Consider the following 27,133-nt stretch of genomic DNA (forward strand, 5'->3'; position numbering starts at 1 on the left):
CATATTTTAATCGATTGTTAGTTGACGTGATGTCGTGGGTCACGCAAATTTAATCCCTAAACAACTGTAGTTAGTGGTAGTAGGGTATCGAACTCAGGGAGTATGTGGAAAATGTGTCGATTATATAGCTTTGCACTTAAACTAATTATTAAACTAAATTGCAGAAAATTAAAATTCAAGATTGTAGATTGTTGTTTTAGAAAACTAAATTAAGAACTAAATCAAATCAAAGTTGGTTGTAAACAATTAGGAGAGAACAATGATCACCCTAGGTTTCAGTTTCTTTAAACAGTTGTGTGCAATTTCACTAGAAAGAGTTACATAGACATAACTCGTGTATATGTGATTGAAGTGATAAAAGGGAACAAAGTACTCGGATTAGATAACGCGAGGTTGTTTCCCGATGACCTATTAACCAATAACCAACCCTAACCCTTCCCGTGATATCTCGGTTGCCAACGACACCAAGAACGTACGATTAAGACTAGGGGTTGCAATATAGATTAACACACTACAAACAATCAAACATACACCATGACATTCAAGCAACGCAAGATATCATTCTAGAAATGCAGAAATTAAACACACAAAAGGTTCAGAAACATTCACCTAGGATGATCACCGAAGAGTTTAGCCGGGCATGGCGCGGTGAATCATCATCAACATCAAACTAGTGTTCATACAAATCAAAATAATAAACCGAATGATTGAAAATGTTCACAAACCCAACAAGTTCTCCAAATTCGCCCCCAAAGTGTCCAAGAACCGTCAATGATGAGATAAGATGAAAAGACACACCAAAAAACGATTTTAAGATGGCAGTTACGTTTTTGCGATTTCAGCTCCACCGTAAATTACGGCTCCACCGTAATTTACGGTGGTCAACATTTTGTTACGGTGCATCTCTTCTGTGTTACGGTGGAAACTAAAGTGAAAAATGGTCTACCGTAAATTACGGTAGAACCGTAATTTACGGTACTTGGCTGCCTTCACTCCTTTGTTATTCTTTTGTTCTCCTCTTGACCCGTTTTCCACCAAAGCCTCCAAAAGCTGCCTTTGATCCACCTTTTAGCTCCTAATTCGTACCTGAAACATAAGCATCGTAGTTATCTAATTCAAGATAATTACACGGCTAATTGGAGGATTATTTTATCTTTTAACATGCTTAAGGGTTGTCCAAAGGACCACCCGTCACATCCCCACACTTAACCGTTGCTTGTCCCAAGCAACACATCAACATGGTTTCAAAACAAGTGATCAAATCAAACCAAACGAAACATGCAATTTCTTTACCGACCCCTTTTTAACACCCAAGCAATACACCCCATTTGACGTGATGTCGTGGGTCACGCAAATTTAATCCCTAAACAACTGTAGTTAGTGGTAGTAGGGTATCGAACTCAGGGAGTATGTGGAAAATGTGTCGATTATATAGCTTTGCACTTAAACTAATTATTAAACTAAATTGCAGAAAATTAAAATTCAAGATTGTAGATTGTTGTTTTAGAAAACTAAATTAAGAACTAAATCAAATCAAAGTTGGTTGTAAACAATTAGGAGAGAACAATGATCACCCTAGGTTTCAGTTTCTTTAAACAGTTGTGTGCAATTTCACTAGAAAGAGTTACATAGACATAACTCGTGTATATGTGATTGAAGTGATAAAAGGGAACAAAGTACTCGGATTAGATAACGCGAGGTTGTTTCCCGATGACCTATTAACCAATAACCAACCCTAACCCTTCCCGTGATATCTCGGTTGCCAACGGCACCAAGAACGTACGATTAAGACTAGGGGTTGCAATATAGATTAACACACTACAAACAATCAAACATACACCATGACATTCAAGCAACGCAAGATATCATTCTAGAAATGCAGAAATTAAACACACAAAAGGTTCAGAAACATTCACCTAGGATGATCACCGAAGAGTTTAGCCGGACATGGCGCGGTGAATCATCATCAACATCAAACTAGTGTTCATACAAATCAAAATAACAAACCGAATGATTGAAAATGTTCACAAACCCAACAAGTTCTCCAAATTCGCCCCCAAAGTGTCCAAGAACCGTCAATGATGAGATAAGATGAAAAGACACACCAAAAAACGATTTTAAGATGGCAGTTACGTTTTTGCGATTTCAGCTCCACCGTAAATTACGGCTCCACCGTAATTTACGGTGGTCAACATTTTGTTACGGTGCATCTCTTCTGTGTTACGGTGGAAACTAAAGTGAAAAATGGTCTACCGTAAATTACGGTAGAACCGTAATTTACGGTACTTGGCTGCCTTCACTCCTTTGTTATTCTTTTGTTCTCCTCTTGACCCGTTTTCCACCAAAGCCTCCAAAAGCTGCCTTTGATCCACCTTTTAGCTCCTAATTCGTACCTGAAACATAAGCATCGTAGTTATCTAATTCAAGATAATTACACGGCTAATTGGAGGATTATTTTATCTTTTAACATGCTTAAGGGTTGTCCAAAGGACCACCCGTCACATCCCCACACTTAACCGTTGCTTGTCCCAAGCAACACATCAACATGGTTTCAAAACAAGTGATCAAATCAAACCAAACGAAACATGCAATTTCTTTACCGACCCCTTTTTAACACCCAAGCAATACACCCCTCACAAATTCTCTCCTCTCGGCTGCAAGTGAAAACTAGCAACGATAAGCTAGACACACACTAGGCAAACGGGTGGATGCACAATGTATCTGAATCAATCATCCTCCTATAATGGGTCAAACATGAATGCAAATCAAAGGGACTTAAAGGTTGTAACGTGGCTAGGTGTATAAGGTAGGAAATGGAATATATATGAGTAACGAAAATTCGACCCGGTCTTTTTATTACAAACATAAAACCAACTAACAAATATGCACTACTATATACAAGACCATGAAACTCTTTCTCTTTTTTTTCGTTGCTTTTCCTTTTTTTTTTCTGCTTTTTTTTTTTCAAAGCATCATACGATAACACATTAACCAAAACTACTTCAAACTCACAAAACTACTAATTCTATCACTAATACTACAAGACCGGGTCAAATTTGGGTGAATTTTCAAGTAAGTAGCTAGGGGAAACAAATGATAAGCTTTAAAGGCACAAAATGGGCAACTAAATGTCCAAACCCCCGCCCCTCTCGCAACCATGCTCATATGTATAATTAACGAGGTCCAACCCCCCAAATCCCACACTCGCTCACACCAACGACGAGGCTACCTAATGCCCTTATCCTTTCTACATTCATGTCTAACTAAGGATTCAAATCGCATTCAAGCACAAGTTCTAACGCACCCTCACCCATAGCCACTCTCATCAAAGATTATTTATGTACACGTGTGGCTACAACTCTCACCAAGAATGAAAAGGGTAATAAGGGTTGCCGGTGCATTAACTTGGGATAAATTAGGGCGTCAAGATTTCACATTGTTTTGCTCGGCTTAAAATTTTTCAAAAATCTTCAAAAAATTCCCCCCATCCCCACACTTGGGATACATTGACCCCAATGTATGGCTTTGGGAGGCTTTGATCACTAACCCACTTCAACATCCACAAAAAGCTTCTCATCTCAAACCCCAAATTTCTTTTTGTATTTTTTTCATTTTATATTTTTTTTATGTTTTTCATTTTAAACACAACACCACCAACCATCGCCAACCCAATAATCAACCACATGATCAATCACCACCCATCCTCCCAACCATAATCAACATAAACCAACAAATATATACAAACTATACAAAAGAGAGAAAACCACCTGATCAATAGTAGCGCGGTCCTGGAGGCCCAAAGATGGATGACATCATATCATTCCACTCTCCAAACCCGAATGCGCCGCTACTGCTTCCCTCTTGTTGTTGTGGTCCCTCTTGCCGTCTTGGATCAAGCCACTGAGAATGGTGGAGTGGTGGAGTCGGATAAGAAATGCTACCATCATAAGGCGGCAATGAAGCATAGTCCACATGTTGTGGATCTTCAACCACCGGCCTTCCGGCATGCCAATCCGCATGCATCCGCCTCATTTGATCATCATGATATCTGTTATTAGCATCCACCTCTCGAGAGTATGCGTGGGTACGGTGCCATGATTCATTGCGATCGAAGCTATGTTTAAGCGCCCGCTCAATACTAGCGCTATTCCGCGTGCCTTGATCAAATAACGACCTCTCCGAACCCGACCAAGTATCAAAGATGGCCGCCGGCGGGCGTTGGCTCTCGATCACCTCCTGCATTGAACCACTATAGGCCCACCCCGGCTCATACGGTTGCTGCGCGTAGTCGTAGAACGTACCACCATGACCACCATGAAAAACCCCAAAACCAACATTTGCACCACCCTGTGGCTCGTCTGCGTAATCATCATCCCCACTCGGAATCAACTCTTCATCGCTTTCAGGTTCATCCGGTTCTCCCGGTAACAACTCCCTTGCACCCAATTTCAATGCCCTCCACCGTTGACCCTCCGATTTCAGCTTGTGATAACGTTCAGACTGAGTATATGTCCAAACGTTTCCCAACCTATCCAAAGTAAAAGGCTGGTGCCTTTTCGTTAAACCCCGGTCTTCAGATGTGAGTGCCTTCTGCTCTTTCATTAAACCCGTTATGATGCGACAGTACGGGACAATGTCTCTCCCGTATTTGTTCCGGCATATCCACAAATGGTGCATAATCAGGTAGCGTATTGGAAAGCGTGGGGATCCATGCATCAATGAATACAGAACAGGTATCTCTGGAAACCTCACCTGTTCTTTATCCCCTCTTCTTGGGATGACATTAAGCAAACAGATCGTATGCAATAGCTTGGCTTCTATCTTCAGATTTTTTCGGTATAACACGCCACCGTACCTACCGGGCAAAAACAAATCCGCTAACATACTATTCCATGTCACGTGCTTTTCGGGTTTGAGCAATAAATCATCAAGCGTGGGAATCATGTACTCCTTAGCCGGAAGACTATCATATTTTCCCAGCTTCTTCAACGTATCGAATGACATTTCAACTGGTACCCCATGTACCATCCCAATCAACTTCATTTGTGATGGCCTGTGGAAGTTGTGACATTTAAGTGTTGCCATCCACTCCTGAATCTCAGTCATAAACAGATTGCTCTTATCTTTATCAAAACACTTGAGTGCTCCTTCCCAACCCAAAGCACGGAACTTATCAAACACCCCGAACTGGCCAAACTGGGGTTCATCAACCTCTTTTTCACAGATAAACGCGGCTGCTTTATTTTTTAACTTGTTCATGCAGTCGTTATAAAGGGTTGGCTGCCAGATTTCGGGTTGGTCATCCAACGACCCCGAATTCCACACCGGTTTATCACTTGGGTCTAACTCCATCTCTTCTTCTTCTTCGCTTTCGCTCTCGCTTACCCTACCCATATATTGCCTCTTCTTTGATGGTTGCTCCTTTTCCTTGCCCTTGCCTTTGCCTTTGGAGGAAGATGAACTTGAACCCGCTTTCTCCTTTGTCTTTGCCATTTCCTACACACAAGAGGCAAGCAACAAAAACAAACACCAAATTAAACACTCTCTTCAAAATCCTCCCCACACTTGCTTGTTGTCATGGTTGTAGATGTTAGTGAACCTAAAGTGTTCAAGAATTTTTTAAAAATTGGGCATGGTGTCTCTAGAATGTAGAGCATCCCAAAAGTTCACTACTTTAACAACAATTCCTACATCTACAACCATCAACCATGTTCAATAAACAATTCCATTATCATATCTTAACAACAAGCAAGTGGGCAAAAACACATAACCTAAATCACCTTGTTTTTCATAATGTATCACCATAATATAGCAAAGTAAGGGTTCATACCTTGTTTCAAGATGGAAGGATGCTTGTGAAACCAAAAATCCCAAAACCCCCAAATTCTTTCAAACTAGGGTTTCAAATTTCGACCCCCAAAATTATGTTTTCTCTGAAATCTCTCCTCACAATCACAAAGCTTGTGAAAAGTTAGTCGATTTAGACCAAAATTCCACTTGATTTGGACAGGAATTGAAGGTTTTATGAGAGAAAGAAGGTAGAAGAAGAATGGAGGTTGTGGGTTTTTGGGAGAAGAAGATGACAATGGGAAAGTGAAAGATGAATGAGTGGATAGGGTTTCTTCACGTGATCAGCTTGTTTGTTTTCGATTTTATTGTTTTTTTTTTATGTATATGCGGACCCCAACCGACGGACAGAGAATTTTCACGTACCGTAATTTACGGTCTCACCGTAAATTACGGTGAGACCTGAATGTCAAAGTTGCACCGTAATACAGTAGAGAACGACCGTAAAGCCCCAAACATTTTCAAGCATCACCGTAAATTACGGCAATACCGTAATTTACGGTAATCTCTGAATCAAAATTCTTTGCCGTAACTCAGGAGGTTTACACCGTAAAATCCACATTTTTTAACATCCACCGTAAATTACGGTAATACCGTAATTTACGGTGCTCGCTGGGCAACTACATTTTGGCAAAAATTGAGTTTTATGTGACAAATTTTTTTAGATTTTTAAGTTTTTCGATTTTTTTATGTTTTTAATTTTTTCAAAAACTTGTAAAAATTACCCTACCCCCTCAAAAATCCCGTGTTGTCCTCAACACAATGTAAGAGCAATTCGCGACCCGAACTTCCCCACACTTGTTTCGAACACGGACTTCGAGGAACTATGGCAATTGTGCAAAAAAAATACAAAACAAGACAAAACAAAACTACTATGTACACTAACACCAAACCTGGGCCTCTCATGGTTGTTCCTCCTCGACCGGGCGTAAAATGTAGCCCGCTTTGTCAAGCTCCAAGTTGTTGATGTCATTGCCATCCAAATACGGCTTTAACCGGTGACCGTTCACCGTTTGTTGTTTCAATGTTCGCTCGTCTTGAATGTCAATATCTCCGAACCTTCCCACTCGTCGGACAACGTAAGGGCCCATCCACTTGCTCTTGAGTTTCCCCGCGAACATTTTCAACCTTGAATTGTATAACCACACTTTTTTACCCACTTCAAAGTTCTTCTTCTTTATCTTCGCATCATGAACTTTTTTCAGTTTGTCTTTGTACGCAGATGCACACTCATACGCTTGGTCCCTTATCTCCTCAATTTCATTCAGTTGAAGCTTCCTCGCCCGACCCGCTTCATCATAGTCCGCATTCACTGTTTTAATTGCCCAATATGCCCTATGTGCCAACTCCATAGGCAAATGACATCCTTTCCCGTAAACCATTCGATACGGAGTGGTATCAAGTGGGGTTTTGAAAGCCGTGCGATACGCCCACAATGCGTCATCAAGCTTGCTTGACCAATCTTTCCTATCCGTTCTAACCGTCTTCATTAGAATTTCTTTGATTTGCCGGTTAGATACCTCCACTTGACCACTCGTTTGTGGGTGGTACGGTGTAGCCACACGGTGATTCACACTATATCTCCTTAACAACTTTCCAAAATTGAAATTTTTGAAATGTGAACCACCATCACTTATTATCACCCGAGGTACACCGAAGCGAGAAAAAATATTGGATTGCACAAACTTACATACAACGGAATGATCGTTGGTCCTTGTGGCAATAGCTTCAATCCATTTCGACACGTAATCAACCGCAACCAATATGTATAAAAACCCATTTGAGTTTGGGAAAGGACCCATGAAGTCTATTCCCCAAACATCAAATACCTCCACTACCAAAATTGGTTGCAACGGCATTTCATCACGTTTCGAAATGCTTCCCATTCTTTGACAATTGATGCAATTTCGGGCATACTCACGAGCATCCTTGAAAATCGTGGGCCAATAAAACCCACTCGATAACACCCAATAGCCTGTCTTATTCCCACTAAAATGGCCCCCACATGCGGATGAATGAGCATGGGTCAATATCTCTAAAACTTCAGTTTCGGGAACACATCTTCTTATCACTTGGTCGGCCCCGATTTTGAACAAGTCGGGTTCGTCCCATATATATTGCTTCACTTGACTAGAAAACTGTTGTCGTCTCTTCTTAGTCCAATGATTTGGAATCGCACCCTTGGCCAAATAGTTAACGTAATGAGCATACCAAGGGGCAACATAAGTAGAAACGGCCAACAATTGTTCATCGGGGAACCGTTCATTGATTTCACTTGCATCATCTACACCTTCCAACGGGATTCGGGACAAATGATCCGCAACAACATTCTCACATCCCTTTTTGTCTCGGATCTCAAGATCAAACTCTTGTAACAATAAGACCCATCGAATCAACCGCGGCTTTGCATCCTTTTTCTCCATCAAGTACCGAACCGCACTATGATCCGAGTAAACCACTACCTTGCTTCCCCAAATATACGAACGAAACTTATCCAAAGCATACACCACCGCTAATAATTCCTTCTCGGTTGTGGTGTAGTTAAGTTGCGCTTCGGATAAAGTTTTGCTTGCATAATAAATAACCACCGGCTTCTTGTCAACCCGTTGACCCAAAACTGCACCAATAGTGGTATCGCTTGCATCACACATTATCTCGAACGGCTTTGACCAATCGGGTGGTTGCAAGATAGGCGCCTTGACCAAGTGTTCCTTCAAAACAGTGAAAGCTTGCATACACTCGTTAGTAAAATCAAACGGGACATCTTTTAATAACAAATTGCATAAGGGTTTGGTGATAACACTAAATCCCTTAATGAAACGTCGATAAAAACCCGCGTGTCCCAAGAATGACCTTACACCCAACTTAGCACTAACTTAGCACTGACTTTTCTCCCAACTTAGCACTAAATTTTTCTCAACGCACCTTTTTAAAACCTTTTGCAATTCATTGAGACAAGCATCAAAAGTAGTGCCAAAAATGGAGAAATCATCCATGAATACTTCGAGCGACTCTCCAACCATGTCCGAGAAAATACTCATCATACATCGTTGAAAAGTTGCCGGAGCATTACACAAACCAAATGGCATTCGCCTAAAGGCAAAGGTGCCATATGGACATGTGAAGGTGGTCTTGTGTTGGTCATCCGGGTGTATGGCAATTTGATTATAACCCGAATACCCATCTAAGAAGCAATAATATTTTTGACCCGACAATTTTTCAATAATTTGGTCAATAAAAGGTAGTGGGAAATGGTCCTTAGAAGTGGCGGCATTCAATTTCCGGTAGTCAATACACACCCGCCACCCGGTAACCGGTCGGGTGGCAATTTGTTCACCACTTTCATCCTTGACTACTTGAATGCCGGCCTTCTTAGGCACAACTTGGGTGGGACTCACCCAAGCACTATCCGAAATCGGATAGATAATTCCCGCATCCAACCACTTAATTACCTCTTTTTTTACTACCTCCCTTAGGTTTGGGTTCAACCGCCTTTGAGCTTCTCGTGTCGGTTTGGCATCTTCAGTTGTGATAATTTTGTGCATGACGATGGATGGACTAATTCCTTTGAGATCGGCAATCGTCCATCCAATAGCACCCTTGTTCGCTTTTAACACCTCCATCAACTTTTGCTCTTGTGCCAACTCCAAATTAGAGGCAATAATGACCGGTAAAGTGTCATTATCCCCTAAAAATACGTACTTTAAGTGGCTAGGCAAGTCCTTGAGCTCTAACTTTGGGGGTTCCTCCAACGATGGTTTTGTACCCGAATCAATTTCCACCGGTAGACCCTCGAATTGATGGGTCCATGGTGGTCTACCTTCTTTTATCGCCATCACATCTTGTGCTTCCTCTTCAACCCGTAGTGCATAAGCATGTACCTGTTCAGAAAAGTCACACAGGCAAATATCCAAACCATCCTCCTCATACTCATGCGGGTTGCATCCATCTACTATGTCTGCCATAAAACACTCATCAACACCGTTAGCATTAGAATTGTTAGTAAAAACATTCAAACGCATTTTTCGATTTCCAAATGCCATATCAACTGTACCAAATCTACAATCGATAATAGCATGTGCGGTGCTTAAAAATGGCCGACCCAAAATTATGTTTTGTTGTTGTTTAGGGTCCGCCGATGAGTAATCCAACACTAAGAAATCCACCGGATAATAAAACTCATCAATTTTTACAATAACATTTTGAACCATACCCCGGGGCAACTTATGAGACAAATCGGCCAAAACAACCGTCGTCTCCACCCTTGCTAATGGACCAAAGTCATATTGGTCGTATAAGCCCCCCGGTAAAATGCTAACTCCGGCTCCGAGATCTAGCAATGCCTTAGCCATTTGAAAATTACCCACTTGCACATTAATCAATGGCGTGCCCGGATCTTGGAGCTTAGGAGGAAGCTCCCCATTCAACACCGCACTCACTTGCCCGGTCAAATCCACCCGCTTAGGCACTTTCTTTTTGTTTTGCCTCTTTTGTGTACATAATTCTTTTAAGAATTTTGCATAAGCGGGAACTTGTTTTATTGCATCAAGGAGTGGGAGATTTATTTTAACTTGTTTGAACATATCCCACATTTCCTCTTTTTGAGGACCCCTTGACACAATAAAATTTTTCTTTCCCGGGTCAAGTAAGGCCGATGGAAATGGAACTTGACTCGGTTCACCCTCAACTTTCTCATTCTTTTCACTTTCACCCAAACCCGGTTTTTTAATAATTGGTTCTTTTGGTTTAACCGGTGAAAATTCATCATCACTTTCCATTCCCGTGATATCCTCAACCACCCCCTCGACCAGTTCGGGTGACAAATTGGCCTTAAACTCTTTCCCACTTCTTAAAACACTAACATGGTTAATATTAACATTACCTCGTGACGAACCATGTGAAGGGTTTACCTTAGTGTCGCTTGGAAGTTGACCCTTACCTTTCTTCAATTCCGCCACATCGGTTGCTAATTGACCCATTTGGGTTGTTAGTGATTGGATGCTTTTATCACGAACCTCGTCTTTTTGCATTCGCACTTCGTCTAGTTGGTTCCGTTTTTGCATCTCCATTTGCATGCTCTTTAGCATCTCCATCACCTCGTTTCCACCCGAGGGTCCCCCTTGTTCTTGACCCGTTTGGTATTGTTTTTGATACCCTTGGTTATTCCCGCCTCGGTACCCACCTTGGTTATTGTAAGATGGCCGTGAACCAAAATTACCTTGGCTACCTTGAAAATTCGGGTTCGCTTGATTTGACGGGTTCCCATATCTAAAGTTCGGATGGTTCCTCAATCCGGGGTGGTAGGTGTTTGAATTCATGTTGTTGTAGTTCCTACCACCTCCTCCTTGACCTTGACCTTGAACCGCATTGACTTCCTCGTATTGCCCTTCCAACATTCCTTGGCAATTTTCAGCCGCATGACCTATTTCATTACACAAAGCACAAACATTATATATTTGGTTAGTGGTTTGAACATTACCATCATCTATGGCGTGCACTTGTGGTCGGTTAGTGGTTGGTCGGGCTCTCCTTGAAGCTTGGGCCTTCCTTTTTGATGTAGTTGCCATGCTTTCCAAAAACTCCCAATCTTCATTCTCATAATTCGTTCTAAACGTCCCTCCGGTGATAGACATCAAATCACGTGCGTCTTCGGCACTTAACCCCTCATGAAAGGCGTTCATCAACTCCCATAACTCAATTCCATGATGAGGGCAGTTTTTAATCATCATGTTAAAACGCTCAAACGCCTCATGGAACATCTCACCGTGTTGTTGTTGAAAGCTTCTCAATCCCTTCCGCGCATCATTGGTCTTTTGGGCGGTGTAGAATTCATCCAAAAAGGTTTGTTGCATCTCCCCCCATGTATATATTGATGCCGAAGGCAAAGTGTAGAACCACTTCTTTGCCTTATCCTCCAAAGAAAACTGAAATAAGACCAACTTGACTTCATCGGCCGAAAAACCTTGACTCCCAAAAGTGTTGCAAATTGAGTCATAAGCCTCTAGATGGAAATACGGCTCCTCCGTTGCTAACCCTTTGTACTTCGGTAAACTTTGCAACGAGTTTGTTCTTACTTCAAAAGTTCTCCCTTGGTTGTTGTGAGGGATAACCACCGGTGAAGGGTTTTGAGTAATGATTGGCCTGAAATGTGCCTCTATTCCCCTTGCTTGTTCCCTAAGATGCCTTCTTGGAACACCCAATCGGCCCCTTGGACGAATATGACCCATTGGTCTTGGTATAGGCCCTTGTGGTGCAATTGGTTGTTGGGGCATCGGTGGGTATTGATTTGGCCTTTGAAATTGTGGGTATACATGTTGTGGCCTAACTTGTTGCAATGGAATGGGTTGTTGGATTGGTGGCCCTTGTGGTCTTGGCCGAATGTGTTGTGGTATAATTTGTTGTTGTGGCATTCCACCAACACTTGCCATTCCTTGAGATTGACTTTGCAAATACCCAAACTCCCCTTGATCACCATAACCTCCATAACCGTACCCATCATCTTCATAACCCTCGTAGTCTTCAAATCCCTCATCATAACCATCTCCTTGAATTCCCGAGGTCTGCCCAAATGGAATGGTCGAATACTGAAAACCCGACTGTTGTTGTTGTGGTCTAAAAGATGAAGTAGTATGCACGATAGTTGAATTGGGTGCAATTGTGAAGGTAGATGATGATTGACCCGTAGTTGGGGGAAAGAAGTGAGATAATGGTGGGATTGTGGTGGATGGATCGTAAGTGATGGTAGGCTCAGTTTGAGTGGTGATTGGTTGAGTGGAGTTGGTTGGTGTAAATTCAGCAGTGGTATTAGGTAATGTAGTGTTTGGTGATGGTTGGGTGGAAGTAGGTATGAAGGATGAGGTTGTTTGACTGGTTGTAGGTGGAATCTGAGAATCAGCCATGATGTTTCTCGGTGTAATGGGTGAAGTGGGTGAACCAATGATTTTGTTTTCTCGCACTAAAACTCAGTTTTGTCGTAGCGTTCTTTCAATTTCCGGATCAAACGATAGCGGTGATGACCTTTGAGAGCCTCTAGTATGCATACACCTGAAGTACCTGCACACTAAACACAACCAGCGTAAACCCGAAAATAACAAACAAAACTACTAAATTAACACACGTTGCGCACTACTCCCCGGCAACGGCGCCAAAATTTGACGTGATGTCGTGGGTCACGCAAATTTAATCCCTAAACAACTGTAGTTAGTGGTAGTAGGGTATCGAACTCAGGGAGTATGTGGAAAATGTGTCGATTATATAGCTTTGCACTTAAACTAATTATTAAACTAAATTGCAGAAAATTAAAATTCAAGATTGTAGATTGTTGTTTTAGAAAACTAAATTAAGAACTAAATCGAATCAAAGTTGGTTGTAAACAATTAGGAGAGAACAATGATCACCCTAGGTTTCAGTTTCTTTAAACAGTTGTGTGCAATTTCACTAGAAAGACTTACATAGACATAACTCGTGTATATGTGATTGAAGTGATAAAAGGGAACAAAGTACTCGGATTAGATAACGCGAGGTTGTTTCCCGATGACCTATTAACCAATAACCAACCCTAACCCTTCCCGTGATATCTCGGTTGCCAACGGCACCAAGAACGTACGATTAAGACTAGGGGTTGCAATATAGATTAACACACTACAAACAATCAAACATACACCATGACATTCAAGCAACGCAAGATATCATTCTAGAAATGCAGAAATTAAACACACAAAAGGTTCAGAAACATTCACCTAGGATGATCACCGAAGAGTTTAGCCGGACATGGCGCGGTGAATCATCATCAACATCAAACTAGTGTTCATACAAATCAAAATAACAAACCGAATGATTGAAAATGTTCACAAACCCAACAAGTTCTCCAAATTCGCCCCCAAAGTGTCCAAGAACCGTCAATGATGAGATAAGATGAAAAGACACACCAAAAAACGATTTTAAGATGGCAGTTACGTTTTTGCGATTTCAGCTCCACCGTAAATTACGGCTCCACCGTAATTTACGGTGGTCAACATTTTGTTACGGTGCATCTCTTCTGTGTTACGGTGGAAACTAAAGTGAAAAATGGTCTACCGTAAATTACGGTAGAACCGTAATTTACGGTACTTGGCTGCCTTCACTCCTTTGTTATTCTTTTGTTCTCCTCTTGACCCGTTTTCCACCAAAGCCTCCAAAAGCTGCCTTTGATCCACCTTTTAGCTCCTAATTCGTACCTGAAACATAAGCATCGTAGTTATCTAATTCAAGATAATTACACGGCTAATTGGAGGATTATTTTATCTTTTAACATGCTTAAGGGTTGTCCAAAGGACCACCCGTCATTAGTATTACCAGAAAAATTTTGGTAATACGTTTTTGATTACAAAACATCTACGTGCCTCATTCGACATAATGCAACTTGGAATAACGTAATTTCGTTATTTCTACTAGTTTAGTTAACTTAGCGATTTCCATATTATCGAACCCTTTGTGAATCCGTTACCTTGACCTGTTTAAAGGTCTTTAGTGAAATCTTTCACTTTTAACTACAATTTCTTTTGTTTTCAAGTTCATTTATTCGGTTCAGTTATACCGAATCCTCCGCTTATAAGCAACCAAATTTATTTAAATGACCTTAACCGGTCCCACTAACTAGACTTATTAGTCCAGTTACTCTTTACCGCTCGCTTGGTTAAATTGTGATTCCACTTCACATTGTATTTCTTGACCGTGATCGTGTCACGTCATGTTTAATTTATATCAACGTTTCTTTATCATACTTCTTCTTTTCGAATGTATTGTCTCGCACCTATCGATGTTAAGACCCATGCTCTTTGATATTAACCATTTTCTAATCTCTCTCATAATATCCATATTTGTTAAAACATTTGTTTCTTACTAAAACTAAATTTTAGTTTAACGTTTCCTTTTTCTCCTTGTCTTACATCTTTTACTCATTTCCAGGACTTTTACGTCTGAAAATTCGTTCCTTTCCGTTGTCTTTTCGGTAATATTTTTGTCCTTTTTGTGAATTATCAGAATTTAAATAATTGTGAATCCTTTATGTTATTTCTGCCCGTTTAGATGTTTTAGTGAAATCCCTCACTTTTGTCAACCAGGCCTTTCACGATCTCTTCGCTTTTAACTCACTCAGTTAAGTTAGCGAAACCCCTCGCTTTTATACTACCTTTACCTTCCGTTATTATTTTACGCGGGGAGTTTAACCATTTTCCTCGCTTCATGTTATTGACCCGTAGGTTCTTTCACTTAGCTCGTAGGCTTATTTCTTTAGATTTTCACCCTTTTTTTAATGCAAGGCCTTTATGATCCCTTTGCTTCAATTCATGTCCTGTGGGTCATTTTGGTCCTGTAGACCTTTACACTAATTAATATCCCGTAGGTTATGATGATCCCGTAGATCATCTTTTATTCTAGTCTTTATTCAAATGTGTATACGTTTATATACGCATATGGCGTTAAGGCACCCCTTTTTATGTTTATAATTATTCACCTTTACTTTTTGGATTTCATTTGACCTTGACCGTAGTCTAAGGCTACTTTGTTTTCTTTCGAATCATCTTTCCGACTTCTCGACTTCTAACGTCAATTTACACGTCGGTTTTCCATACACTTACCATTACCCGGTTCATACTTATACTCCTTTACGTCCCATTACCCGGGTTCTTTTATTTTAATGTTTTTAACATTTTTGTTTCGCTAGTTTGCGTTTTTCCTATATATATTCCTTTATGAGCCATCACGTAGGTTCATTAATGTTTCGCGCTTCCATTATTCGGTTTGCGCTTACTTGCACTACCAAGTTTTTATACTTTATTTATCTCGTTTGACTTGTTTGTGTGAAATTTCATCACTTGTGAACATCAAACTCTGTTCTTTATTCGACCCGTTCAACTTTAAAATAGTTGAGCGTAGTTATTAACATATCGGTTTGCAAATTCTCATTGTCTTTTAGTCATGACTCATATTCCGAGTCTTTTGACTTTCTGTTTCGCGTTCCCGTCTCTTGGTTTACGCATTCTTTCCAAATCCTACCCATTCATCGGGTATCTTTACCTTAATCATTTTCAAATAACCATTTCTATATGGTTTTAGACGTTATTTTAATTTATTTGGTCGTCTTAGCGAGATCCATCGCTTTTATTCAATCAAGTCCTTTATTCTTTATTCAATTCGTTTGACTTGTCCATGTGAATTTCATCATTTGTGACAGTCAAGCTTTTATCCCTATGCCTTAGCATTCCTATTGGTCGGTCTGTATTTTCTTTTTACTTAATCCTTGTCCCTTCTCTCGGGCTCGTTATTCTTACGTAATACGCTTCCGTCATCCGACTTACGTTTACGTTTACCATCAAATGTCTTACTTATTTGATTCATTTGGGTACCATTTAAGTTAGTCCCATTCACCCCACCCTTACTACATCGGACATAAATGTGTCCATCATAAGAAGTTCATGGTACCACGTGTTCACTACTTACTTGGCCAGAGTAAGCGATCAACACCTGGTATACATGAGCTTTTTATAATTTTCACATTACACCCCATGTAAGTAATACCTCTATTTGTTTCTCTTGGAAACAATATCCTGGATAGGTATTCTATTCAGGTTTGTCTAAGTTTTCAATCTAAATCTGCAACTATCAATTTCTACGTATTGGTTGCATGTTTATATTCATGCAATAATTTAAACGTGCACCTGGTAAATGCTTGCCCTAACGGGCTTTTCTTGCCATTAGCCTTGTTCGCGACCATTACGCGATTTAGGTCCTTAATGAGCATGCTCTTCTTGTCATATCTCGGACCATTCCATCATCATATCCACAATTCGCTTGACTCTCGTCGTGTTCAAACGCGAGTGTCCTTCAATTAAAACATTCACAAAAGTTAGTAACATCTACTTCAATAATAGCCCGTATTATAATACAAGGCTTTTTATACTATACGCGTCAATGCACGTATTTTCGTCAACTATATCAATCATTTCAATTGGGGTAACGTGTATCACACGGTAGCCCTATGTGTTGTTTACAACACTTTAGCATGCTAAACTATTAACATACAAGTACTTACCGGATTTGCGATCAAGCCTAGAACCGAACACCAATTTTATCAAGAGCGTAAGGTTTAAGTCCAAGCATAGCTTTCCCACCATACTTGAATCTCTTAAACCAAGGCTCTGATACCAACTTGTAATGCCCGCCTTATATATCAAGATTTTATTAACAAATACACATTTAAATGCTAAAATGTGACTTTACAAAAACTTTTCATACTAACATTTCCACATGTTAACAACATTTCAAAAATTGCAACTTAATGTAATTGGTTTCGTCGTATTAAAGATACGACAAAACGCCGCGCGAAAGCTTGTATTTTATCGTGTTCGGTTCCTCATCGAGCTTGATCTTCATCCGGGCACTCTTGGCTATCACCTATGATCAAAACCAACTTAAAAGTTAGTTTTGATAGTCAAATATTAAGTTCAAACAAGTACAGGGGTTAAAATGACAAAAATTAAAAATTTTCCGGAGTTAGGGGAGTCGCGTGACGCCAAGGGGCGTCGCATCACGCTAGGCCCCCTTTTTCACAGTCTGTTGCTTCAGCTGTTGCTGTACATTCCCAGCTCAACCCGATTTCACGGAAACGGCCATAACTTCTTCGTTATTGATCCGTTTTACGCGATTCTTTTTCCTACGCGTCCATAATTTAATTCTCCATCATATGGAGTTAAAATCCAACATCCAACATAATAAATTTTGAGACTTCTAAGACTTCGACTCGTTCCCCTTTTACCGAATTTTAACCCGTTTATGCATTTTATCAAACAAACCTATTTATTTGATTCCTATATCTCGTACACTTCTTCTAATTAATGTTACCTACTATATTAGGTTCTAATCATAGGTTTATTACACAATTTAAACCCGTTTTCGCTCGTATGCTTATTTTGACCCGTTAAGGGTATTTAAGCACTTTAAAGCTTGAAATCGCTTTCATTCATTTCTAGCATCTTATTCCTACATTTCTTATCAAGTAATCTTCATCTACAACTCTTTGTGTGTTGGATTTCAATGTGTATATCTATATGTTCCAAATTTTCCCTTCGGATTGTTATTCTACGGCAAGACTCGAATAGAGCTATTTGACTAACGTTTTACATCATTCAACTTCTACACTTATTCTAAGTATTCATCTAATCATGAAATTCGTTTCCAAACAACCTTTAAGGGTTGTTTGTTCAATTTAGCCTAGAAGGGCAATTTGGTCAATTTTTCATCCTTCTTTTACTACAAGAACCTTTAAATACTTGTTTGACTCAAAATCCGTCCTTTAAACTATAATTCTTGTTTGTAAACCATTATGTTTCTAAAACACTATGTTTATGACTCAAATTATTCCGTTTACCTAGAAGATAACCGAATGTTCATTTTGACCTTGTCTAACACTTATAGAATCTCAAGTTCTAAACAATGAGCTGAATCATTATACATACCTGACTCGGATCATTATATTGACCATTTTTTATACCTTGCTTTAATATTCGCTACTTAATAGCGATACAAGTTATCCTTCCGTATTTACTCCTGTGAACACACAACTCGACAATATTCGTTAGTCGATATTTTCAAATGGTGATATTTTCACCATTCGACCCGTTTGGTCTAAGTGACCGTTTATTTTTGCGAGATGTTATTTAGTACCATCTCGTCTACAAGACTCGCTTCGGTTTATACCGTATAGTCTTTTTACTTATAAATCATTTCTTAACACTTTTTGGCCTACTATGGCTTACATCATAATTGTCTTTTTCGTAATTATCACGACAAAAGGATATTCTAAAATATATGACTAGTGTAAGATATACTTACCTTGCATCCGAATTATGCTTTTCCTTCCCTTCTTGATTCGTTTGCCCCGTTCACTCATCAAGCTTCCACCTAGCTCGTTAGGCTTCAAACTATCACCATAATTCATAAGATGGTTAGATTAGTCATTATCAATTATGACTACTCCATCTAACGGGTCTTATGTCGACTTTATCACTCGATTAAATCATTGGTTGGTTTGACTTCCTAAAAGTCAATTGATCTATCAACATATTCAAATGCACACTTCACTTGGAATTTCAACATTTTAGCTTCGTTTAGGCATTTTAACAAACACCTAGTGGGCATAATTTCACTAAATCAAAAATCAAGTTTCATGACTAACTTTTTAGCCAAGATTAAACAATTCTTGCAAGTTTAATATATCTAGTATGCATAATAACATCTAGATTTTCTCATGTAATGAATAACACTCAATTTATAATCAAATTTCTAGTGTTCTTCATCATTCTACAACACCCATTTAACACACATATAGGTAATCACCAAATCATTCAAGTCATAGCATCATATGTATGATTTTCACTTAGGGTTTAGTTCCTAAGCATGTGTACATCACTAACTTAGCCATTGCTCCTCTAATCCTTACATAATTCGGAAATTATGATGCTAACTCAAATTTTGCAACTTCACGAATCATCAAATTTTTACATACCTTATGATCCCCACGACTAGGTGATCACGAATTTGTAATCATGCAGACGATTCGGGCTTGATTTGAGCTTCAATTTGATCAATTTGTTAAAGTTAGGGTTTGAGCTCTCCTGAGCTTTCTCCTGGTCGACCAGAACACGCACACACACACACACCTTGTGTGTGTGTTGTGTTTAATTTTTAATAAATCAAGTTTCAATTCTTCCTTTTTTAACCCCTCTAGTTTGTAGTTTTATAATAAGGGTTATTTCTCAAGTTTCCTTCTTTGTTTTAAGGCACATATTTAACTAGGTTGATATTCCTAGTTACTTGGTGGGTTCGGGGAAATTATAACCCGTTTTATTTTTAAGTCCCGTTAACTCGGGCCTTTTATAAACTTATTTCCTTAAAAGTATTCATTCACGTTTTATTAAATATTAGGTTTATTTATTTAAATTCTAATATTTACCGGGTTACCTCTACCGCTAACGGTACTTTACCCGTCTTTTAGTATTAACGGGGTTTGATTACCAAACCCGTTTTCGGGGTGTTACATCAATTGAATATCTTTATGGGTTTATTTCTGTAAATCAACACACATTATATAACATTCTCACAGGGAGGCTTAACACATGTTATGGGCCTGAGTCTGTGAATCAAGCAACCCAACAAAAAAACACTTACTGTTCAGATAAAAAACCCAAACAAGCAACCCAAACCAACAAAAAAAAAAAAAACAGCTACTGTTAAGATCAAAAGCCCCTAACAAGCAACCAAACCAACAAAAAAACCCCTTCAAAATCTCATCCTAAAGTTTTTGATTTATTTAAAATACATGAACATTAAGCATTACTAAAACACTTTTAGCACACAAAAACATATTAACAACCATTTCAACAAAAAAATCAAGTGTGAAATGATATTTCAAGAACACTTACCGGATCTATAACCGTCCGATGAACACGAAGAAGATCTTCAAACCTTCTTCTCACACACACACACTCGTGCGTGTGTCTTTGTGATAAAGATTGTTGTTTCTCTATCTAAAACATCAACTTTCTCTCTCTAAAAACATTCATCTTGTCATCGTTCTCTCTCTAAAACAACATACTTCAAACTTCTTCTCTCTCACACACTTGTATGTGTGTTCTTGGTGTTATAGATGAACATGATGAAGATTGTTGTTTCTCTCTCTAAAACAAAAAATTCATCTCTCTAAAAACTTGTGTCCTGCCATCATTCTCTCTCTAAAAGATCTGGGATTAGTGTTTGTTGAGATCACTTTTAGATATGGGATTAGTGTTTCTTGGAATCTTGAAGGTAGATATTTGAATTCTTAAATGAGATCATGTTCTTCTTGTTCTTCTTCACGTTTGTGGGGTGGGTGAGGAAAGAGAAAGAGGTAAGAGAAAGAGTTGGTGATTTGATGGTAATGCATAGGGAAGTGGAGTGGGTTATTTTCAATAGTTAAAAAGCCACTTTTTCACTACCCAAATTGCCCTTGTAGTTGTACTAGACAAAATATAAGAATTATTTTAAATCTAATAATTACCCCAAAAAAGTAGAGCCATTGATCAAACACAATCAATGGATGAGGTTGGGTTTCCAAGGTTTTCTAAAAAAGATGGGGTTTTTCATATAGCCCAATCCTATATATATATATATATATATATATATATATAGGGGAAGGTTCAAATGAAAACCACTAGTTATTGTGAAAACTCGAAAACTAATTAAAAAAGCCAAAAAAACATACAAAAAATTTTTTTTTTTAATTTTTTTTTTGCAATCAAAATTTCGCAGGTTTTTTAATATAAAAAAAATTTTCAAAAAAAAAAAAAAATTTGTGTAGTGCACATGTGTAATACTGCACATATGTATGTGTACTACACATGTGTATTATTACACATGTGCACTACACAAAATTTTTTTTTTTTTTTTTGAAAAAAAGTTTTTTTTTCATATATAAAAACTAGCGATTTTTATAAAAAAAAATTGAAAAAAAAAATGTTTTGTGTGTTTTTTAGGCTTTTTTTAGTTAGTTTTCGAGTTTTCACAATAAAAGTGGTTTTCATTTGAACCATCCCCTATATATATATATATATATATATATATATATATATATATATATATATATATATATATATAGGGAGGGGCTCATGCGAGAACCACCCTTATTGTGAGAACCGCGAGAACCAATGTGAACACAACCTAAAATAGCTAAAAAAACCTAACCCCCCCCCCCCCCCCCCCAAAAAAAAAAAAAAAAAAAAAACCTAAACCACCCCCCACACCCACCCCCCCCCCCCAAAAAAAACCTACCCCCCCCCCCACAAACCTAAACCCCCCTCCCCTACCCCCTAGAAACCTAAACTCCCCCACCCCAAGCTAAAATGCTAAAAACTAAACCCCCAAAAAACCTAAAAAAATCTAAAAAAATCAAAAATAAATCCAAAAATTTTTAGTTTTTTTAATATTTTTTATGCTCAAATCGCTACTTTTAGTGGAAAAAAAATTAAATTTTTTTTTGCTTCGAAAAGTAGCGATTTTTATATAAAAAATATTAAAAAAAAAAATTTGTGTGATTTTTAGCTATTTTTAGGCATTTTTGGTTTTGTTCACATTGGTTCTCGCAATAAGAGGTGGTTCTCGCATGATCTTCTCCCTATATATATATATATAGAGAGAGAGAGGATCATGAGAAAACTACATCTAAATGAGAAAACTAGAAAACTAACTAGAAAAGCCTAAAAAAAAGCTAAAAAACATACCATTTTTTTACAAATTTTTATAAAAAAATCGCTATTTTTTATATATAAAAATATTAATTTTTGTTTTGTTGTACTGCACATGTGCATTATATGTGTACTACACATGTGCATTATATCCGTAATAGTGCACATGTGCAATACAACAAAAAAAAAGTTTTGAATTTTTTTTCCATACATAAAAAATAGCGATTTTTTCTAAAAAAATGTAAAAAAAAATTTTGGTATGTCTTTTAGGTTTGTTTAGTTAGTTTTTTGGTTTTCTCATTTAAACTAGTTTTCTCATGATCCATCCCATATATATATATAGTGTTGGGATCAAGAGAAAACGATTTGAAGTGTGAAAACCGTGAGAACGATTTTCAGCCATCAGATCTTTGTGATTTGTGGCTAAGATTATTTAGTGACATTTTTGTAAATAATGGGAACCTTAGAATATAACAACCCTCCAAAATAATTTCCGACACCCTAAAAATATTTAAAATGCCCCAATACGTCCTAAAATACAACCCGTATGCGAAAAACGGCCGCCAAATACCTTAGTTTTATCAAAAACCAAATAGAATAAATAAATAATGGGCCTCGCGGCCCGCGACGGAGAAGGCACAAGGCTACGCGGGGCGCGACGGCCTGGTTACGAGGCTGCACCGGAGCGCGCCACGTATCCGACGCATGTGGGGTCTACGAGCTGATTCGCCAAGCCTAGGCTAGCTAGGGAGGGGGTGGCGGCCCGCGAAAGCTGAGCCTTGGGGCGCGACGCCATGGCTGATCTGCCCTATAAAAGGAGACGAGAGGCTTCAGTTGCAATTCGTTCATTCACTCGATCTCTCTCTCTAATTTCTAAATAATAGACATAATACCCGGGCATAATACCCACTAAAATAGCGAAGCTTTGACTCGTTGTAAGTATTTTAACCCCCGGTTACGTATTAGATACGCTGCCTGATTGATTTAGGATTCCGTAACGGCTATCGAGGTTCTGCCCGACGTAATCGTTGGGTTCTGTCTCGGGGGAGGGTATTACTAATGTAAATATTGGGTTATTATACTAACGCGTGTGCATTGTGTAATTAATAGATAATCACCAGGAATTCACAAAGGAAAACCCTAAGTTAGCAATGTGAGTAATCTCCTTTTTGCAAATTGTTTTTACAAAACCTCAAATGTTTTACATTATATTAAACAGTGATTGAGTATTTGTATTCTACAATTATCGTCGGTATGTTGGGGTTTTGTATACAAAATTTGTTACTACACTGTGAGTAGTAACATGACCACAAGTCGGGTTGACAGTACCGTGGGTAGTAATTAAAGTAGATGGAAACAAATGTAATTGCTCGACCACCCTCAATATTGTAAAACGGGTTTACTTATCTTGATTAAACTGGGATTTACTCACCAGTATTTCCCACTGACAAAATGTTTTTAAACGCGTTTCAGATAACAAAATGTGAAAGCCAAATAGAAGCCAGCTGGACAACACTGAAGGCTTGGAAAAAGTGGCTATAAAGTTACCTAAAATAAAGAGATGTTTTTATTTAAATAAATTAGGGTTTATCCCTATGAAAATATGTGTACTGAAAACTTGGGATTTCCCATGTGTTTAATATTATGAAAGTGTGGTATTTTACTCTGATAAAATATTTCCTAACTACGGTCCTGATGTAATTTCCGTTGCCAAACTGATAAACACCGATACCACTGAAACTAGCCGCGGCCGCCCGTTCCCTGGTTGTTAGGGGACGGGGGTTGCGACAGAAGGTGGTATCAGAGCTAAGCCACTGATTCAGCCACAGAAGTGTTCTGCTGACACCAAGATATTATTCAAAATCTTAGGAAATTATTTATGAAACTACGTGAATATATTATTGTTTTGTGTTATTTGACTATTTGTTAGTCTACAGTATGAGCGACCAAGGACCTTCAGACGCTTACCGTCAATTGTCCATCTCACCTAGGGACGAAGGCACCTTTTCACAGCCTACCCTCTCAGGGTATCCAGCTGATAATGAAGATGGGATATTCGTGTTCAAGGCACAATCTGAAGAGCCATTCCCTCCTAAGAAGAGAGGATGGTTCAGCAGAGGAGCTCATGAACGTAGGAAAAGGATGAGAAAACTTCAGCAACAGCGTGCTTTAGCAACCGCTAAAAGAGAAACAGATGCTCACACTCAGGATATGCTCAATAGGAGTCTAGCAAAGTTTCATATCTTAGCAACTACAGCTGCATACCCTAATTTAGAGCAACTCAAAGCACCCAAACCATTATCCTTGTTTCCTACACAACCAATAGAAATTGAAACCAACCCTGAAAATCAAATTCCAGCACCTGCCTTTGATCCAGCTGAGATCCCTAGAGTACTAGCACCCCATCCCCTAGACTATGACCCCTGGTTTGACGACCATAGGGATTACCAACAACGCTACCCAATAACAGACGAACCCATGCCAAACCTAGCAGCTTACCCAGACCTGGACCCTCTAGACCCCTATTATGATAATGACCAATTCATCAGGGAAATTCTAGAGAACCCTTACCCTTACCAAGAACCCATGCCCCAGTTCCCAAACCCAATACTAGCCTCTGCACTACCCAGGAGCACAGAAAATGTGCAAGAACTCCGAACCTTTGGTGAGGAGATTTTAGAAGGAAGTGAAAGGATGAGGCAGATAGGGGAACGACTCGTCTGGAAATATGACGAGCGTAATATGGATTTTTGGATGAAACCCTATCATTAATAATAATAGTAATAATAGTAATAATATATCTATATATAATATGTGTGTATGCTTGAAAAAAAATCTAGACAATAGCTATGGATGCATAATAGTATTGTAATTTTAAATTCCAGTTCTAGTTTGTATTAGATGCATAATATATAAGAAAGAGTAAAAGTCGCAATGTTCGACGATTTTGATAAATATGCGTGTTGTGTGATTATTTGCATTAAATATTATCTTGTGATATTAATAATTGATAAATGTTTAAAATTTAGATGGACAACGAAGTGAACCAGGAAAACCAGAATAACGATAACCAGAAAAACAATAACAATGGAAACCAAGTGGATAATAGTGCAATCCAACACATAGTGGCTCAACGGATTATAGACGCAATGCCATATATTATTAAAACGGTTAAGGAAGCGGATAATAAAAGTAACAATGGCAGTAAGCGACCTACTGAACTAGATCACAGCGTAAAAATGGACCAATACTTCAAGTGCCCATTCCCAAAAGAAGGAGAACCATGTCTTATGGTTGTTCTTATAAGGAATTCTGGTCTTGTAAACCAATAGAATTCTCGGGCAATGAAGGACCCATTGCAACTTTACGCTGGATAGAAAAGACTGAGGCAGTCTTGAAAATAAGCAAGTACGCAGAAGAGGATAAGATAATGTTTGCCTCCAATCTGTTTAAGAACTTAGCCTTGGAATGGTGGAACACTATCCTCCAGTCTAGGGGAAGTGATAGGGTTTACAATATGGAATGAGAGGAATTTAAGAACATGGTGGAAAGGAAATTCTGCCATCCCAATGAAAACGAACAGATTGCAAATAAGTTCTTAAACCTTAGAATGACTGGAGAAGATAGTAAGGGTTACACTACTACATTCTTTGAATATGCTAGAATAGTGCCGACCCTTGCATCACCAGAACCAGTATTAATCTCCCGTTACATCTGGGGATTAATCGGGGAGATTAGGCATGTAGTCAAGGCAGCTAGACCCCAAACTATAGATGAAGCTGTAGAACTAGCAAACACCTTGACTGATGAATTAGTACGTACGCGAGAAGAGGATCAGAGGAGGAACCTAGCTCAAAGGCTTACCCAGGAATTTCGCTATGGTAATTCCAACCGTGGGAAAAATGTAGGTTCTACCTCTGTACCTTACTATAAGGCTTGTAAGAAGAAGCATTCAGGAAGATGTTCCACCTACTGTAATTTCTGCAAGCTACCAGGACACAAAGAAGAAGATTGTAGGAAGAAACCTAGTAATGGAGTATGCTTCAACTGTGGATAAAAAGGTCATATCAAGCCGAACTGTCCTAAACTAGCTCCAGCCATGAACAACAAGAATACTAAAAATGCTAGAGCATTTGTTCTGACTGCAGAAGAAGCCAACATGATTCCGGACGTGATTGCCGGTACGTTTTTAGTTAATGATGTTTTTGCTAAAGTATTATTTGACTCTGGTGTGAACCAAAGTTTTATTAATACTTCATTTTGCAAACATCTTAATCAACCATTAACTAAACTCCCACAAACATGTCTAGTAGAAACAGCAAACAGAGAAACTGTTAAGATTTCTGAAATCTTGCAGGGAGCAAGAATAGAATTTTTAAACCAAAAGTTTATTGCAAACCTTTACCCAATGAATCTGGCAGGATTTGATATTGTATTAGGAATGGATTGGTTAGTAGCCAATAAAGCCAGTATTCTATGTGATCAAAAGTCAATCCAAGTAAATTCACCAAAGGGTGAAAAGATAACAATGAAAGGAGACAAACCATCTAGATCAACGAAATTCATCTCTGTGATGAAAAAAACTAGTTATATAAGAAAAGGATCATTAGTGTATTTGATTTCTATAATCACTAACACTAAAGGAAAGGAACTAAAAGATATTCCAGTAGTATCTCAGTTTCCAGATGTGTTTCCAGAAGAATTACCAGGGTTACCGCCTGACATAGAAGTTGAATTCATAATCCATCTGGTACCAGGAACAGCACCAATTGCCAAGGCACCCTACCGTTTGGCACCAACAGAAATGCAAGAATTAAAGAAACAATTAGGCGAATTGTTGGAGAAAGGATTCATACAGCCGAGTTCATCACCATGGGGAGCACCAATATTATTCGTTAAAAAGAAAGACGGGTTAATGCGAATGTGCATTGATTACCGTGAATTGAACAAAGTCACAATTAAAAATCGGTACCCATTACCGAGAACCGATGATTTGTTTGATCAATTGCAAGGAGCTCGGTTTTTCTGTA

General features: G+C 38.8%; 1 protein-coding gene and 1 non-coding gene across 2 annotated transcripts; one reads left to right on the forward strand and one right to left on the reverse strand.

The window, feature by feature from the left end:
• Positions 1–2,296: 2,296 nt before the first annotated feature.
• Positions 2,297–6,042, reverse strand: LOC110876478. Its single transcript, XM_022124650.2, has 3 exons — positions 5,831–6,042; positions 4,010–5,496; positions 2,297–2,393 (listed from the first exon to the last, which is right to left on the reverse strand). The coding sequence occupies exons 2-3, from the start codon at positions 5,491–5,493 to the stop codon at positions 2,297–2,299; spliced, it is 1,581 nt and encodes a 526-aa protein (XP_021980342.1). The 5' UTR covers positions 5,494–5,496; positions 5,831–6,042.
• A 5,502-nt stretch (positions 6,043–11,544) lies between these two features.
• LOC118482470 lies at positions 11,545–11,650 on the forward strand. The gene has a single exon (XR_004868505.1). It is a non-coding gene; the product is annotated as a small nucleolar RNA R71 (small nucleolar RNA).
• The last annotated feature ends 15,483 nt before the right edge of the window (positions 11,651–27,133 follow it).

Source organism: Helianthus annuus, chromosome 9, assembly GCF_002127325.2.
Source record: "Helianthus annuus cultivar XRQ/B chromosome 9, HanXRQr2.0-SUNRISE, whole genome shotgun sequence".
Classification (NCBI taxonomy): Eukaryota; Viridiplantae; Streptophyta; class Magnoliopsida; order Asterales; family Asteraceae; genus Helianthus; species Helianthus annuus.

Bases quoted from the DNA above. Each gene is read 5' to 3' on its own strand.
- LOC110876478 (XM_022124650.2), bottom strand. From the start codon at position 5,493: ATGGCAAAGACAAAGGAGAAAGCGGGTTCAAGTTCATCTTCCTCCAAA. The intron at 2,394-4,009 runs GCATGCCGGAAG...CTTATGTTTCAG, and splicing joins AGGCGGATGCATGCGGATTG to GTACGAATTAGGAGCTAAAA.